The sequence below is a fragment of the Jaculus jaculus genome, chromosome 1 (genome assembly GCF_020740685.1).
Source record: "Jaculus jaculus isolate mJacJac1 chromosome 1, mJacJac1.mat.Y.cur, whole genome shotgun sequence".
Taxonomy (NCBI): Eukaryota; Metazoa; Chordata; class Mammalia; order Rodentia; family Dipodidae; genus Jaculus; species Jaculus jaculus.
Genome location: NC_059102.1, coordinates 163,064,141 through 163,081,777, shown reverse-complemented (window position 1 = coordinate 163,081,777; position 17,637 = coordinate 163,064,141). Strand labels below are relative to the sequence as shown.

Below are 17,637 nucleotides of genomic sequence, written 5' to 3'. Positions count from 1 at the left end.
AGCAGTGACCTGTCTGCTAGGTAGCAGGAGAGTAAAGCAGATGGCTGTGGGAAAAAGGCGATGACCTAAATTGAGGATGAGTTAAGGACAAAAACAGAGGATGAGATGGAAGGGATGCTGGTTGGTGCCACCTGCATGGTGGACTTGAAAATGGCATCTCTGGCCCCTCTTCCAGGGATCCCAGAGCCATTGAGGAAAATGGGTTCCTTTCCTTCCAAGGAGCTCGAGTAAAGAAGGAACAGGGTCAGGGAGATTTTAGTCCCACAAATGTATCCTTCCCTTTGAGAAAGCACTTAAGAGCCTAACCCGGCCAGGCCTTGAAGCTTCTGTTCTGGGCAGTCCTACCTTGGAGGGACAGATACAAGACTGTTAGAGGGAAGCCAGGCTGGAAGTGTGTACAGGACAGCCCCGGTGACATGGCCCAAAGGCTTGACATCCTGGGCCTCAAACTCTTGGCTCTGCTTTTGACCCAGTGAAAGAAGCACAGCCTACAAACAGGCGGACAACTCTTTAATCAAGTTTATTTGAACAGAAGCCCCACTTTTCCCTTATGCTGCACTATTAGTTCCTCTTGGACAGAGAAAGGTTTTCAGTGCTCAATTCAACATCACCTAGCTCCTCCTGACTGCAGAAACCAGTGAGGACCACAGTCTTCAGTCGGTGTTCAAAGTCACCTGAATGTGCCTGGCCAGGAGGCTTGCTTGCAGGCTTGGCGGAACACAAGGCACTGAGCAGATGCCTGGCATGTTCCATCCGCACCCTGAGTATTCATCTCCCTGGTGCTTGTCATGCTCCTCACTCCTTCAACCTCTACTTCCATGAACTTCTAAACACCAGAAATCCAAGGGCCTGAGGTACAGTGGGAAGGGCAGCCGTTGAAGCCACATTTTTACATAATTGAGAAAACTGGGAGCAGTTCCCCACAGACAAGATGCACTCCACACCATTTCAGCTCCTAGCACCTCCTTGGACAGTGGTTTTGTGAACTAACAAAGCTAAAAGTGAGTTACCAACCCTGCAGCTTTCTGGCCACATGGAAAAGCTGCCTAGTACTTTACAAGTATATACTTACAAAACACTAGCAGGAATGGGACCTTCCGACCCACATCCCAGGCTCAGGACATGGTGCAGCACATTTTGCGAGAAACAGATGAGTGACAAAAGGGCTCAACTTTGTCTCTGTACAGGCGACAAGTCCAGAGGCTAGGAGCCTCAGCTTGATGGCATGTGGAGACCACAACCATGAAGCATACTTCTTTGCCTCAACCAGCAGTGTCCTACTTATCAACATGTCCACAGCAGAACACAGATGCCTAACAGTTCCTGCGTAGCACCTGCTTACAGTGTGAAACCCAGCCATGGTGACCTCCCTTCATGTCTCAGCTCATAGAGAGGCTGCATGCTCAGCTTCTTTCTCAAGGCTACTGCCCCCAGCCCATGAATTCTCTCCCACTGTCTATAGCACAGACTAGGAAACCCTAGGGACCCAAAGCCTCTTTACAGATTGGTTAGTGACTGGGCTCAAAGCCACCAGCAGAGGACAACTCTGTAAGGGCAGTCCAAGTTCTGTTGGGCCTGGTTCAGATCAGAAGTGGCCCCTCACCCGCAATACTCTGGGGAACAGAAAAACAGGGTTACCAGGTGACCAGTCAAAACATTATTAGTGTCCATCAACACCTGCCTGGGTAACAAGGCCAGTACAGAGGACCCCAAGTGTCTTGTTCTGCTGAAAGGGCAGTAGTTCAGGGACAGGAGGGGAACCTGGACGGGTGTACCCCACTTCATCTCATTCAATCAGAAGATCAAACTGCTCAGCAGCTTCAAACTCAGCATTCATGGCCGCAGCCCACTCATCCAGCTCCGACTTCTGGGCAGGGAAGGGGGAAGAGAAATAGGGACAGGTGAGTAGGGAAAGTGGCCATATTGGTCACAGTATGTCACCCACGCCCTACAGTGTTACCTTCCCAGAGAGCCAGAGTTGAACCCTGGCCTTACACATCTGCTGGTACAGTGTGACCACAGGAGAGGCCCTGCCCCTCACTCACCAAGATCTGAGGAGCCTTCTTCTTCTTTCGTTTCTCTTTCACGACTGGGGGAGAGATTCCAGGAAGTGTTGTGTCTGGAGCCCAGGGCTTCGCAGGGACCTTTGGGACATCGATTAACTTTGGATATGCTACAGGTGAGACGCTAGGCAAGTCTTCAAGCCTCTCAAAACCAAAGCAGGACCGGTGGCCTGGGGTAGAGGTGGCGGCAGAACTGAAGGTCTCTAGGCGGCTATAGGATCGCCTGACTTTCTTGGACATCTCCAAGTCTCTAGCATCCAGCTCTCCTTCCTTGAAGTTGGACTCGACATTGAGGTTGTATAGCACAGGAGTGGTGGAGGGCGTGACAGGGACACTGCAAGGCTTGAAGAGGTCCTCCTTAGTGGGCTCCCTGACAGGAGGGTTGTTTTCCTTTTCCAAGATGAAAGCAATCTGCACCAGACAGGAGAGAGAACCCCGCTCTGTTACCTAGTTGTAACACTACCAAAAAGGAGATATAAGTAGAAAGGATAACTACAGGACACACACTTTATCCTCGCACCCCCAACCCCCGCCCCTGGCTGACCTGGAACTCAATCTGTGTAGTCCCAGGCTGGCCTTGGCCTCAAACTAATGACCATCCTACTTCTTTCCATGTGCTTGGATTAAGGCATAAGGCATGGACCACCACGCCCAGCAGGAACAAACAACCTTTACTCTTTGTGATGAGGATGAAACCCAGGGCATTGTGCATGCTGAGCAAACATTGTAAAAATCAGGACAACTGATTTTAAAGGAAGATGCTGGGGATATAGTTCAGTGAGAGAGCAATTGCCAAACACATCCAAGGCTCTAGGGTCCATCCTCATTACTGAAAACCATGAAAGTCCATCACTGTTCTTCAGGAGTCACTTTTTTTTTTTTTTTTTTTCCTGAGGTAGGGTCTCACTCTAGCCCAGGCTGACCTGGAATTCACTATATAGTCTCAGGGTGGCCTTGAACTCACGGCGATCCTAACTCTGCCTCCCAAGGGCTGGGATTAAAGGCGCGCACCACCACGCCCAGCTAGGAGTCATTTTTTTAAAAAATATATTTTTAAGCCAGGTGTAGTAGCGTGCCTTTAATCGCCACACATGGGAGGCAGAGGCAGATGGATTGCGGTGAGTTCAAGGCCACCCTGAGACTACATAGTGAATTTCAGGTCAGTCTGGGCTAGAGCGAGACCCTACCTCAAAAAACCAGTAATAGTAATAATAAATATGCATACACACACATTTTAATTTGCAAGAAGGGAGAAAGAAGCCAGGCATGGTGGCACACGTCTTTAATCCCAACACTCAGGAGGCAGAGGTAGGAGGATCACTGAGTTTGAGGCCACCCTAAGACTACATAGTGAATTCCAGGTCAGTCTGGGCTAGAGTGTAACCCTACTTGAAAAATCAAGAGAGAGAGAGAGAAAGGGCATGCCAGGGCCTCTTGCCATTGCAAATGAACTCCAGATGTATGTGCCACCAGGTACACCTGGATTTATATAGATACTGGGGAATCAAACCCAGGCCATCAGGCTTTGCAAACAAGCATTTTAACCACTGAACCATCTCTTCATCTCAGGAGGCACTTTTGCGACATGGTATTTGTTAAGTCTGCTGGAACCGCTGCGGTTTGCAAACATGCCTGTCATCCAACATCATCATCTTGCTGACACAAGCCCCAACACACCAACTAAACCAGCTCCATAACCTTGCTGACTGCTCCCAACCCTATTCTCTATGGTCTAACTGCTACACAGCTGCTAAAGACTCCTAAAATCTCCATTCAGCCAGGACATAGCTAATCGTCACCTACCCTGTACCAAGCACTGTTCTAGGTACTGGTAAAACAAAACTACTGGCACCCCATTGCTCCCAGTCTACTTCTGAAACCAGAAAAAAAGCAGACCAGATCAGAATATTGAGAGTAGGGCTGGAGAGGTGACTTAGCAGCTAAGGTGCTTGCCTGAGAAGCCTAAGGACACAGGTTCAATTCCTCAGTACCCATGTAAGCCAGATGCACAAGATGGCACATGTGTCTGGAGTTCGTTTGCAGTGGCTACAGGTCCTGGCATGCCCATTCTCTCTCTCACAAATAGATAAAATATTTAAAAAGTAAGCCTGGCGTGGTGGTGCACACCTTTAATGCCAGCACTTGGGAGGCAGAGGTGGGAGGATCGCTGTGAGGCCAAGGCCATCCTGAGATTACACAGTAAATTCCAGGTCAGCCTGAGTTAGAGTGAAATCCTACCACAAAAAACCAATAAATAGATAAATAAAAAAAATTAAAGTTACCACAAGGTGCTGGAAAGAAGTGACAGAAGTGCTCAGTACTGCAATGTCTCTATCACACCTTCCAAAGCTCAGGTTCTATTGCGGAACAGGTGATGGAAAGAATGTAAGAGCCAAAGGAAGAGTAGGACTCCTTACAACGTGCTCCCTCCAGACATAAAATGGCCTGGATATCCATGACCTCACAGTGCCTGACACTACCTACACAAGACCACCATAATAGGAGGAAAAAAATCATGACACCAAAATAAAAGAGACTGATTGAGAGAGGGAGGGGATATGATGGAGAATGGAGTTTCAAAGGGGAAAGGGGAGGGCAGAGGGTAGTACATGGGATATTTTTTATAATCATGGAAGTTGTTAATAAAAATTTAAAAACATGAAAAATAAAACAATATTTTGAAAAAATATATTTTATTTATTTGAGAGAGAATGGGAGCGCCAGGGCCTCCAGCCACTGCAGATGAACTCCGGATGCATATGCCCCCTTGTGCATCTGGCTTATGTGGATCCTGGAGAATCGAACCAGGATCCTTGAGAGAGAATGGGCACACCATGGCCTTCAGCCACTGCAAACAAACAGACGCATGCACCACCTTGCGCATCTGGCTTATGTGGGTCCTGAAAAATTGAACCTGGGTCCTTTGGCTTTGCAGGCAAGTGCCTTAACCATCAAGGCATTTCTCCAGCCCCTGTCCACCATTTTAAAAAAATATTTTTATTTATCTGAGAGAGAGAAAGAATGTCTGCCCACCATTTTTTGTGTCTGTCCACAAGTTCTCTCACTGTCCTGGTACTCACCAAGTAGGCTAGACTGGCTGAGCAGTGAGCCCAAGGGATCAGGCTGTCTTTGCCTCTTCAGCACTGGGATTACAAGCACACACTCCCACACCTAAATTTTTTTTTGTGGGTGGGGGGCGGGAGGGTGAGGGGTGAGCAGGCTGAGGTAGTCTCACTTTAACCCAGGCTGACCTGGAACTCACTTTGTAGTCCCAGGCTGGCCTCAAACTCAGTGATCTTCCTACCTCTGTTGGGATTAAAGGTGTGTGCCACCACACCGAGCAACACCTGTTTTTTGTTTGTTTTTAATATTTATTTATTTGAGAAAGAGGTAGAGAGAGCGAATGGGCACAACAGGGCCTTCAGAAGCTGCAAACGAACTCCAGATGCATGTGCCACCATATGCATTTGGCTTATATGGGTCCTGGGGAATTGAACCTGAGTCCTCTGACCTTGCAGGCAAGCGCCTTAACTGCTATGCAAACTCTCAGACCAACACCTGGCTTTTTTAACATGGGTTCTGGGGGACCAACTCAGGTGATCATACTTGCAAGGCAAGCAATTTGCCAACTGAGCTATCTACCCAGACCATCTGGCTATAAGCTCTGGAAAATCAACCCCAAGGGTCTTTATTTATTTGAGAGAAAGAGGCAGATAGAGAAAATGGGTGTGCCAGGGCCTCTAGCCACTGCAAATGAACTCCAGATGCATGTACCACCTTGTGCATCTGGCTTGTGTGGGTCCTGAGGAATTGAACCTGGGTCCTTAGGCTTTACAGGTAAGAACCTAAACCACTAAGCCCTCTCTCCAGCCCTATTTTTTAATTTTTATTTTGTAAATGTTTCTGTAAGCCAGATGCACAAGTGGGTGCATGCAGCTGGAGTTCGTTTGCAGTGGCTGGAAGCCCTGGGATGCCCATTCTCTCTCTCAAATAAATAAATAAAATATATACTTTAAAAAAAGAATGACTGTATCAGACTCTTGCCACTGCATATGAACTGCATGTGCCACTTTGTGCATTTGGCTTTACATGGGTACTGAGGAATCAAACCTGTAACAGCAGGCTTTGCAAGCAAGCACTTTTAACTGCTGAGCCATCTCTCCAGTGCAACCCTCCCCATGAGTATTTGGTAAAAAGATGCTGAACAAATTCGGAATCATCCTTAACCACTTTATTCCCATACCCTGCACCTAAGCACTCACCCAGGTCTTTTCTTGACAATATTACTCTGCTCAGTCTTTCATGAACTTCAGCAAACCACAAATGGGTAGTTATAGGCATACAGGTGGTGGGGTGGGGGAGTGGGAGAGGCAATAAGTTCCTGCTATCAAGGATATTTATGTTCCTAAATAACGGGGAAAGATGGGGCTGGAGAGATGGTTCAGTAGTTAAAGGTACTTGATTGCAAAGCCTGCTGGCCTGGGTTCAATTTCTCAGAACCTATGTAAAGCCAGATGCACAAAGTAGCACATGCGTCTGGAGTTGGCAAGAATACCTGGCATACTCATACTCTCTCTCTCTCTCAATTTCTGTTTTTTTGTTTTTTGTTTTTTTTTTAATTTGGGGAGGGGAAGACATCAGGCAAGTAAGTATTCTGTCAGATGTTGACAAGGACTAAGGATAATTCCAGAGAATGTGACAGTGGTAGGGTTAGAGTAGTCAGGGAAGATCATTGGGAGGAGGTTTCCTTTGAACGTAGTCCTGTGTGATAAGACCATCATCCTGCCATTAGCTTAGGCTCTCACCATCTCACCTCAGGACTCCTGGGCTTCACATCCTCCCACACGGCCCTGACTGTTAATACCTTGGCTAAAACTTCCTAAAGACTAACTAGGAGTATATCAGAGGCAAAGTACCTGTTTACCAAGCACAAGACCTTGGGTTTGTTCTCTAGTACCACAAATACAAGCAACAAAACAGAGCCGAAAAGATGGCTCAGTGATTGAACATGTTTGCCTGCAAAGCCTGAAGGCTCAGGTTCATTCTCCCAGCACTCACATAAAGCCAGGCACAATGCATTCATTTGCAGTGGCAAGAGACTCTAGGGAGTGCACAGGTGTGAGTGCGCATACACACATACACATGTGCAAATAAACAAGTCAAACTAGATGGGATGACTCATTCAGTCCTGTAATCCCAGCAGTTGGGAGGCTAAGGCAAAATTAATATATTGCTCAAGGGCATCTGGAGAGATAGCTCATCAATTCGATCCCCCAGTACCCAATACAGATGCTTCCAGCCACTGCAAATGAACACCAGACGCATGCATCACTTTGTCCATCTGGCTTATGTGAGTCCTGGGGAATTGAACCCAGGTCCTTTGGTTTTGCAGGCAAGTGCCTTAACCACTAAGCCATCTCCCCAGCCCAGGAATTAAATTTAAAAGATAGACTAATCAAGAGTGGCAACTTAGAGCTGGGCATGGTGGCACAGGCCTTTAATCCCAGCACTTGGGAAGCAAAGGTTAAGGGGATCACTGTGATTTCAAGGCCACCCTGAGACACAGTGAATTCCAGGTCAGCCTGGATTAGAGTGAGAACCTACCTTGGCGGGGGAGGGGAGAAGATATTTAGACAAGTAAATTATTTCAGAATACTTCTAATGAGCTGCCTGGGTAGGCTGGAATTGGATCCCACTCCACTGAACAGATGGAAAATACTCACCCTAGGGCTCCTGCGAGGTGACTGGACATCTGGGATCTGTGGGGACAGCATACATTTGATCAATAGCTGGCCCAGGTTTTGACCAGCCTCCTCCTCTCTTCCCCCCTCCCTCCCTCCCTCTCTTTCTCTCTCTGTTTATTTGATAGTGATAGAGAAAGGCAGAGAAAGAGAGAGAGAGAGAGAGAGAGAGAGAGAGAGAGAGAGAAAGGGCGTGCGTCAGGGCCTCCAGCCACTGCAAACTAACTTCAAGCGCTCCTTTGTACATCTGGCTAACGTGGGTCCTGGAGAATGGAGCCTCGGACTAGAGGTCCTTACGCTTCACCGGCAAGCGCTTAACAGCTAAGCCATCTCTCCAGCCCTCAGCCTCCTCTCTTTAATCCTTACCTCTACAGCATGAGCCACGATCTTCTTCAAAATGATGGGTTTTCTGACGCTAACTGCTTGGGGTGTCTGGAAAAGAGGGGTGACCATGAGTTTTATGTTAATCCAGGATCTTCTCAGTTAGTAACTGCGAATGTTGGAGCTCACCTTCTGCCAGATATCAGGCAGGATGCTTGGGAGGTCAGAGCCTGATCTTCTTTGGGACCTCCGTAGAGACTTAGATGGTGCCTTGGGCCCTGAAAATGAAAATATGTTCAGAGGTTGAGAAGGACGTTAGACAAGTTCAGGAGAGGGCAAGAGATGTTCCCCAACAAACCCTTTGGGGGCGCCTCCCACGGCAAAGACAAACTTCCTCCCGCGACCGTAAGGGAGCCTGCATTTCCAAACGGCTCGACCCCACGGCTCCCGCGTGACCCCTGCTCACCAGAGAGCTGAGCGGCTCCTCCGGACCGCGTTCGCCGATCCGACATGTCTACGGTCGGCCTCCAACTCCCAGCCGAGAGCCGCCACCAGCCCGAGCTCGCGCACAGGGTGGAAAGCCCGCTGGTGGAAACGTTCAAATTACCCGCCTGTCTTGGGGGAAGCGGAAGTGACGCAAGGCGGGAACGCGGTTCCGATAGGAAGACGCAGCTTGCGTGTTTTGCGTAAGTGGAGGCGTGGCCTAGCGGCGCCGGGTGCCGTCGTCATCAGTGTGCGCCGCACCCGGAAGAGACGTGGCAGCGGAGGGATAATCAGAGAGGCTGAAGCGGGAAGAGCTGGAGCTGCGGGTGCGAGTGGGCGCAGTCCCTGTCCCTCCGCACCTCGGAGCAGCACAGACGCCCGTCGGGGCCGGGTGTCGCGGAGGATCAGTAAGACCGAGAGTGGTGATGGGTGGGGGGGCAGTCTATAGATTGAGGGCGGGGCTAGCAGGAGGTGGGGCCCTGGGGGCGGGGCCTGTGATATAAGGGAGTTGTTGTTAGAAGTGGAAGGACTGGAATGAGGTTCTCGGGAGGCTGGATTGATGGAAGGGTGAGGGGAAGAAGGGAGGGGGCGTGGCCCGGCAGGAGCAGGGGCTGTGGACAAGAATTTGGCACTTGGACTAATCCGAGTCGAGTCCGTGGGAGTTAAAATTGGAAACCAGCTGGTCGATGAGGAAAAAAAAAAAATGGAAGCCTAGCTTGCGCCTAACTCAGACCCCTCCTCTAGGATTGGTCATGGGACTTTGCAAGTGCCCCAAGAGGAAGGTGACTAACCTGTTCTGCTTCGAACACCGAGTTAACGTCTGCGAGCACTGCCTGGTAGCCAATCACGCCAAGGTGGGACATACAGGGCAGCAGCTGAGTAGGGCACCGGGTGGGCAGGCAGTACTGGCTTCCTCCATCTCTGTGAGGGGCCCTACCGCTAGAATATAAACTCCACAAGGCCAAAACGTGGCTTACTTTGCTCACTGCTATGTCCTCAGATCCTAAGAGAGTTTGGCACACAGTAGGTGCTCATAAGTGTTCATTGACTGAAATAAAAAAAGGATGAGTCTCTCTGACGAGAGGAAAAAGGCAGTTGGACCTTGCAGTGTTAACACCCATCATGGATCCTGGGCACCGGTTGTGACATCTCTTTCCCACTCCAGTGCATCGTCCAGTCCTACTTGCAGTGGCTCCAAGATAGTGATTACAACCCCAACTGCCGCCTGTGCAACACGCCCCTGGCCAGCCGGGAGACAACCCGTCTCGTCTGCTACGGTGAGGCCTGGGCACCCAGGAGGGATCAGGAAAGCCAGAGGGTCCAGCTTGGTGACTGCTTTCCCAGCCTACTTCAGGCAGCAGGGCAATGAGTCCCTTAAGCCTGGAGGCCAGATCCCTAGCTTCTAGTTCTGTTGAGTAGTACCTCCTACCTCCCTGCTATGTTAGCTGAGGCAAGCCATTTTCCTTTCTAGGTCTTAGTGTCTTTCCTACAAATTTAAGCTCTACTTCTTGTCCTGCCAGTATTGGAGAGTTGAGCAAGAACCAGCCATGCTTCAGGAGATGGATGTAGTTGTTAGCACTTGCAAGTCACACCTGCCTGGGGCTTTTAGATATTCAGGGTCTATTACTGACTCCATGATTAAACAGAGGAAGTTTATCACATTACAGTTAGCAATAGAGTGTATCATCTGCAGTCATGTGCTGTGACTTTGAGGCTAGTATAATCTTCAGGTTTTGAAAGAACTGGTACACATAAACTCCACATGTGTATTTCTCATTGGGAGAGTGTGCACAATCACATGAACACACATTATGTCATATATATATATATATATATATATATATATATATATATATATACATACACACACACACATATACACACACACACACATATATGTATATATTATTTGAGGGGGAATATAGGGAAAGAGAAAGAGTATGGGCATGCCAGGGCCACTGCAAACAATCTCCAGGCACATGTGCCACTTTGTGCCTATGGCTTTATGTGGTTACTGGGCAATTGAACCTGGGCTGGCAGGCTTTATAAGCAAGTGCCTTTAACTATTGCACCACCTCTCCAACCCATATTGTCTTTAAAAAAAAATACTTTATTTATTTGAGAGAGAGAGTGGGCACATGCCAGGTCCTCTAGCCACTGCAAATGAGCTCCAGATGCATGTGCCACCTTGTGCGTCTAGCTTACATGGATACTGGAGAATCAAATCTGGGTCCATAGGCTTGACAGGTAAGGGACTTAACCACTAAGCATCTCTCCAGCCTCACATTATGTCTTTATGTGAATGTTGTGAGTGACTATGTATGATGTATGTTAACATGTGTTGGGGAAAGCACAGGGATGATGATGCTAGCAAACGTAAGTGTGCAGAAGTGCACATCTTACCTGTGGAAAGAGGGGTATACATCTAGGGAATAGTATTGCATTTAGTTATGCATTTATAAGGACATGCAGATTTGCGCCTGTGGATATGTACATGCAGCTGTGTATATGCCTAGAAACCTCTCTGAAACATTTTTGTGTGTGATTTTCTTTTAAAAAATATTTTACTTGAGGGCTGGGGAGATGGCTTAGCAGTTAAGTGCTTGCCTGTGAAGCCTAAGGACCCCGGTTCGAGGCTCGGTTCCCCAGGTCCCACGTTAGCCAGATGCACAAGGGGGCGCACGCATCTGGAGTTCGTTTGCAGAGGCTGGAGGCCCTGGCGCGCCCATTCTCTCTCTCTTCTTCTATCTGTCTTTCTCTCTGTGTCTGTTGCTCTCAAATAAATAATAAATAGATAATTTAAAAAAAAGTTGGTTAAAAAAATATTTTACTTGGGCTGGAGAGATGGCGTAGTGGTTAAGCACTTGCCTGTGAAGCCTAAGGACCCCGGTTCGAGGCTCGGTTCCCCAGGTCCCACGTTAGCCAGATGCACAAGGGGGCGCACGCGTCTGGAGTTCGTTTGCACAGGCTGGAAGCCCTGGCGCGCCCATTCTCTCTCTCTCCCTCTACCTGTCTTTCTCTCTGTGTCTGTCGCTCTCAAATAAATAAATAAATAAATAAAATTTTAAAAAAAATATTTTACTTATTTATTTGAGAGAGAAAGAAGCAGATAAGAGAGAGAATGTGTGCACCAGGACCTCTAGCCACTGCAAACGAACTCCAGATACTTGTGCCACCTTGTTATCTGTCTTTATGTGGATACTGGGAAATTGAACCTGGGTCTTTTGGCTTTGCAGGCAAGAGCCTTAGCCACTAAGCCATCTCTCCAGCCCTGATTTTCTTTTTCTTTTTTAAAAAATTTATTTGAAGCCGGGCAGGGTGGCGCATGCCTTTAATCCTAGCACTCGGGAGGCAGAGGTAGGAGGATCACCATGAGTTTGAGGTCACCCTGAGACTACATAGAGGATTCCAGATCAGCCTGGGCCAAAGTGAGACCCTACCTTGAAAAACCAAAAAAAAAAAAAAAAAAAAAAATTATTTGAAAGAGAGAAAGAAGCAGAGGGAAGAATGGGCACACCAGGGCCTTCAGCTGCTGCAAACGCACTCCAGATGCATGCACACCCCCGCTTGCACACATGTGCAACAATGCATGCTCACATCACTATGCATCTGGCTTACATGGGACCTGGAGATTTGAACATGAATTCTTAATTTTCATAGGCAAGCGCCTTAACTACTAAGCCATCTCTCCTCCCTTTCTCCCCCCTCCCCCTTTTTTTATATTTTATTTTTATTTATTTATTTGAGAGAGAGAGAGAAATGGGCCCGCCAGCTCCAGCTGCTGCAAATGAACTCCAGACACATGCACCACCTTGTGCATCTGGCTTACATGGGACATAATGTGGGTGGGAGAGATGGCTTAGGAGTTAAGGTGCTTGCCTGCGAAGCTTAAGGACTCACACTCAATTCTCCAGGTCCCACATAAGCCGGACACACAAGGTGATGCAAGCATGCAAGGTCACACATACACACAAGGGGTTGCATATGTCTAGAGTTTGATTGTGGTGGCTGGAGGCCCTAGCATGCCAATTCATTCTCTCTCCCTCCCCCCCTCCCTCGCTGTCTCTCTGTCTCTCTCTCGCATAAAAAAAAGGCTGGTCTGTTGGACTTACCTCAAAAAAAATATTTAAGGGAGAGAGTGGGTATGGGCATGCCACAGCATTTGGCTGCTGCAAATGAACTCCAGGTGCATGTGCCATTTTGTGCATCTGACTTTATCTAGATACTGGGGAATTGAACCCAGGCCAGCAATCTTTGCAATCAAGTGCCTTAACTAGAGAGTCATCTCCCTGGAGCTGTAGTTTCAGACTGGCCTTGAACCTAGAGTGATCCTCCTACTTCTGCAATTCTGCTTCCTGAGTGCTGGGATTAAAGGCCTACCATGCACAGCTTTGTTTTTCTTTTTCTTTTTTTGGAGGGGGGGGAGGATTTGAGGTTGGGTCTCACTCTAGCCCAGGCTGACCTGGAGTTCACTCTGTAGTCTCAGGCTGGGCTCGATCTCGTGGAGATTTTCCTACCTCTGCTTCCCAAGTGCTGGGATTAAAAGCATGTGCCACCACACCCAGCTTGGTTTTCTTTTCTTTTTTTTTTTTTTTTTTTTCCGAGGTAGGGTCTCACTCTAGCCTAGGCTCACCTGGAATTCACTGTGTGGTCTCAGGGTGACCTCAAGCTCACAGCTATCCTCCTCTATCTGCCTCCTGACTGCTGCTGGAATTAAAGGTGTGCACCAACACACCTGGCTCCAGCTTGGTTTTCTTTTTTCCTCTTTTTTTTTAAGTTTATTAATCTATTTTATTTATTTGAGAGAGACAGAGACAAAGAGGCAGGTAAAGAGAGAGAATGGGCACGCCAGGGCCTCCAACCATTGCAAACAAACTGCAGATGTATACACCCCTTGTGCATTTAGCTTATGTGGGTCCTGGGGAGTCGAACCTGGGTCCTTTGGCTTTGCAGGCAAACACCTTAACTGCTAAGCCATCTCTTCAGCCCCCTGGTTTTCTTTTTTGAGCTAGGGTCTCATGAGGCTCACTTCAAACTCATTGTGTAGCCAAGGCTGGCCTTGAAGTCCTGATCCTCCTGGTGGGGTTACACCTTACCTGAAACCCTTGTTGATGAGCCCTTAGCCCAATGGGTGTGATGAGTTCAGACCCAGAGCAGATTCCTGTAAAGACAGTTGGTATTTTTTTCCCACACCTCCATTCTCTTGTGGGCTGGACATCTTGGTAGAATCTACCTTGACTTGGTCAAATGGGATTAGCAAGAGGCTGAGGGCTGAAGCCCTAGGCAACACTGAATAAATGGACCTAAGGTAGGATGATAGCCGTGAGTTTGAGGCCACTCTGAGACTACATAGGGAATTCCTTCCAGGTCAGCCTGGACTAGAATAGAACAGAACCCTACCTTGAAAAACCAAAAAAAAAAAAGGCCCTGGGCACCCACACCACAGAAATGTCCATTCCTTCCTGCAATGGACTGGAGAGCCTTTGCTAGGCTAAAAGCTTTAAGAGTCTTCTTTCTCATATCTCCTCTCTCTCTCTCTCTCTCTATTTATTTATTTCATGGGTCCTAAGATCTCTTCCACTGGGCTTGTCTCAATGAACGTGCCACCAAGCTACCCCAAAACACAGCGCCTGCAGGCTACCAGTGCCCCAGCTGCAATGGCCCCATCTTCCCTTCAGCCAACTTGGCTGGCCCCGTGGCCTCTGCACTGAGAGAGAAACTGGCCACAGTCAACTGGGCCCGGGCAGGGCTCGGGCTTCCTCTGGTGAGAGTCCCCATCTCTCTGACCGTCTCTTTTCCCTGGGCCTCACCTAAGCCGGGCGGGTAGGTGGGAGCAACGCTGAGCAGACTGGTAACCCAGATTCCTTTCTCCAGATTGATGAGGTGATGAGCCCAGAGTCAGAACCCCTCAATACCTCTGATTTCTCTGACTGGTCCAGCTTTAATGGTGAGTGATGACCTCTACTTGCTGTCTAAGCCATTGCCTCAAGGCTCCACTGACATCTATCTCTCTGCCCACAGCCACTGGTCCCCCTGGACAGGAGGAGAGAGAGAGCACTTCCTCTGCTCCAGCCTTCTACAGCCAGGCCCCCCGACCTCCACCCTCCCCCAGCCGACCTGAGCAGCACACAGTCATCCACATGGGCAGTGCTGACCCCCTCCCTCATGGTGAGCTGGGGAATTGTCTAGCCAGAGAAGCATAGGACGGTGTGGGAGGTTTATGTGAAGGGAGCTTGGGAGCCCTGTGTGGAGTAGCCCTTCCTCGTTCCAAGCACAGACATCGCATCCCCACAATTCCAGCATGTCTGTCACGCTGAGGAGGGCAACAGACCCTCCCCACCCCTCAGGGCCAGAGCCATTGATGCTGGTGTCTCCACCCCGCAGCACCAAGGAAGGTGTATGATACGCGGGATGATGACCCAGCCTCGGGCCTCCTCCACGGGGACTGTGATGATGACAAGTACCGCCGCCGGCCTGCCCTGGGCTGGCTGGCCCAGCTCCTCAGGTACGCCGTCAGCCAGAATGGGATGCCAGGAAGGACTGGAGAGAAGAGCGAGCCAGAGGCCCCAACCTGGATGAAGTGCTAACAGTGGGGCTTATTATTGGCACTAATAGTCCCCAGTGTTGGGGTTGCACCAAAGCCACTTCTGGATAGGACAGCCTTGGTGTGTCCCTCCCTGGAGTTGGGTTCTGAGGCCCCTTCCTACTCTGGTGCCATTTGATCTGTGTAATTCTTCCATGTCCAACATCATCAACTTTCCAGAACAGTCTTATGTCTCACTTAGTTTGAACTGTTACAATAATAGTGGCAGATGTAGGGGTGATAGTACCTATTGAAGAGGTGAGAAAGTTGGGGCTTGGGGCTCCTGTCTGCCATGGGGGCTGCCAGGGAAGCGGGATCTGACTTGACTTTTTCCTCCTCCCCCTCAGGAGCCGGGCTGGGTCCCGGAAGCAGCCTCTGAGCCTGCTCCAGCGAGCAGGGTTGCTGCTGCTGCTGGGGCTGCTGGGCTTCCTGGCCCTCCTGGCTCTCATGTCTCGCCTGGGCCGGGCTGCAGCTGACAGCGATCCCAATCTGGACCCACTCATGAATCCTCACATCCGTGTGGGTCCCTCCTGAGCCCGTGCTTGTGGCTGGATCAGCCTAGGACCTGGGATCCCCAGGGGAGAAGGTGGGGAGTCCTGGGGGCTTTTCTCCATTTTCTCCCTCAAACCTGAGACACTAAATCCCAGGCCCAAAGTCAAGTACTCCAGAGGCTATGGGCCAAACCTAGAATCCTGTAGGCCAAGGATTGTCTTCACCTGCTTCTCCCTGGGTCTCCAACCTCCCACTCCACCCTTCCAAGGAGCAGAAAGGTGCAAATAAACCACAGACTTTATTAAAATAGCTGAAGCAGCTTTTTCCTTGTCCCTTCTTAGCCCTGTTCCTAATCCCCCAGGCCTCAGTGTTTCTCCTCCCAGTAGTAGATAGAAAGAAAGTCCAGGGGTAGGCCATTGAAGAACATGGCTCCATTGGTACTGAGTGAAGGGGAGAACCCCATCAGCCCAACATCCCTGTCCCCTCCTTGCCACTTCTCAGGGTTCCAAAGTTGGTACTCACAGCATGCCTCCTCACTCGATGGTCGGGCAAAGCATCGGAGAAACTTGTCACCTGTCATCTCTGTGTACAGTGATCCCATGGCAGCACAGCAGAAGCTGGTCACCTGGGAGAACAATAGGCCCATCCAGCTAGAGAGTGTCCCCCTGATACAGCAGATGGGTTTCCATCAGCCACAGTCCTTGAACCCCTTTCTCGGGCCTACCATCAGGATAACCATGAAGTGGAAGCTCATGAGGTCATAGTGGTGGGTGACACACATGTTGGGCGCATCTCTAGCAACAGGCCTGTGTGTAAGAAGAAACGTATCAGTGAAGCCACGGTGAGCGTCAGGCCTGGGGAGAAGAACAGCACAGCTAGGTGGTCCTGTCACCACATCTGGCCCACAGACCCAAGAGCTGGAGCAAGTAGGCACTTCCCTAGGGAAGCAGCAAAACCCTGCCGTTCTAGGCTGCCCTGTTCGAAGTGGAAATCCACTCGAGCGACGTTCAGGTTTTTTCTTCGTACCCCAGGCCCCATGTTCGGGCGCCACTTGACCCGGCCAGCGGGGAGTTGAACAAGGACTCGGGGAGAAGCTAACCTGAATGGGGGAGGCAAACAGACACAAGAAGGAGACCAAGCTAGGTATTTGTCAAGGTCTCGAAGTTTGTTTTTACATATAGGTTTTTATAGGGTTGTAGGGGGAGGAATCATAACTAGGCCAGAGATCACAGGGTTACTGGTTAAATGTAATTTCTTTGTTTCTTCATCAATTACCGGCAGCACCAGGAGAGGCTATCACCCAGGCGTAATGGCTCTTTCATTTCTGGTAATAGATCATTAGATGAGGAAATAGAAACTTAACTTGCTACAGGTAAACCACAGTAGATGACTAGATGGGTAGCTGGAAGACATTCCTACGTGACAGGAGGCTTAGGCTGGATGTTCTTCTGGGTCTGTAACAATACTGAAGGGGCCAGGTGTGGTGGTGCACACCTTTAATCCCAGCACTCGGGAGGCAAAGGTAGGCAGACTGCCATAAATTCAAGGCCAGCCTGGGACTACATAGTGAATTCCAGGTCAGTTTGTGCTACAGTGAGACCCTTCCTAGAAACCCTTTCCCACCCCCCCCAAAAAAAATACTGGAGTGCATGCTGCTGGTCACCACAAATGCCAATGAGTAGAGACAAGATTAGATTTTTTTTTTAATTTTATTATTTATTTATTTATTTGGTTTTTCAAGGTAGGGTTTCACTCTAGCTCAGGCTGACCTGGAATTTGCTATGTAATCTCAGGGTGGCCCCGAACTCACAGTGATCCTCCTACCTCTGCCTCCCAAGTGCTGGCATTAAAGGTGTTCGCCACCACGCCCAGCTTTGTTTTTAATTTTTTTTGTTTATTTTATTTATTTGAGAGCTACAGACACAGAGAGAAAGAAGCGAGAGGGAGAGAGAGA

At 49.2% G+C, this 17,637-nt stretch overlaps 3 protein-coding genes across 3 annotated transcripts; 1 reads left to right on the top strand and 2 right to left on the bottom strand.

The window, feature by feature from the left end:
- Positions 1-501: 501 nt before the first annotated feature.
- On the bottom strand, positions 502-8,736 carry Cdca5 (cell division cycle associated 5). Its single transcript, XM_004656649.2, has 6 exons — positions 8,592-8,736; positions 8,315-8,403; positions 8,171-8,236; positions 7,787-7,822; positions 2,046-2,474; positions 502-1,867 (listed from the first exon to the last, which is right to left on the bottom strand). Exons 1-6 carry the CDS (start codon positions 8,635-8,637, stop codon positions 1,787-1,789), a joined length of 747 nt encoding a protein of 248 aa, XP_004656706.2. The 5' UTR covers positions 8,638-8,736; the 3' UTR covers positions 502-1,786.
- A 140-nt stretch (positions 8,737-8,876) lies between these two features.
- Positions 8,877-15,992, top strand: Zfpl1 (zinc finger protein like 1). Its single transcript, XM_004656650.2, has 8 exons — positions 8,877-9,015; positions 9,353-9,462; positions 9,774-9,885; positions 14,179-14,372; positions 14,483-14,555; positions 14,630-14,776; positions 14,993-15,113; positions 15,539-15,992. Exons 2-8 carry the CDS (start codon positions 9,361-9,363, stop codon positions 15,723-15,725), a joined length of 936 nt encoding a protein of 311 aa, XP_004656707.1. The 5' UTR covers positions 8,877-9,015; positions 9,353-9,360; the 3' UTR covers positions 15,726-15,992.
- Positions 15,993-16,047: 55 nt separating this feature from the next.
- Tmem262 (transmembrane protein 262) lies at positions 16,048-16,580 on the bottom strand. Its single transcript, XM_045146472.1, is given in 4 exon segments — positions 16,048-16,123; positions 16,202-16,319; positions 16,410-16,481; positions 16,484-16,580. Coding segments are annotated over 4 exon segments (363 nt in total).
- Between the last annotated feature and the right edge of the window lie 1,057 nt (positions 16,581-17,637).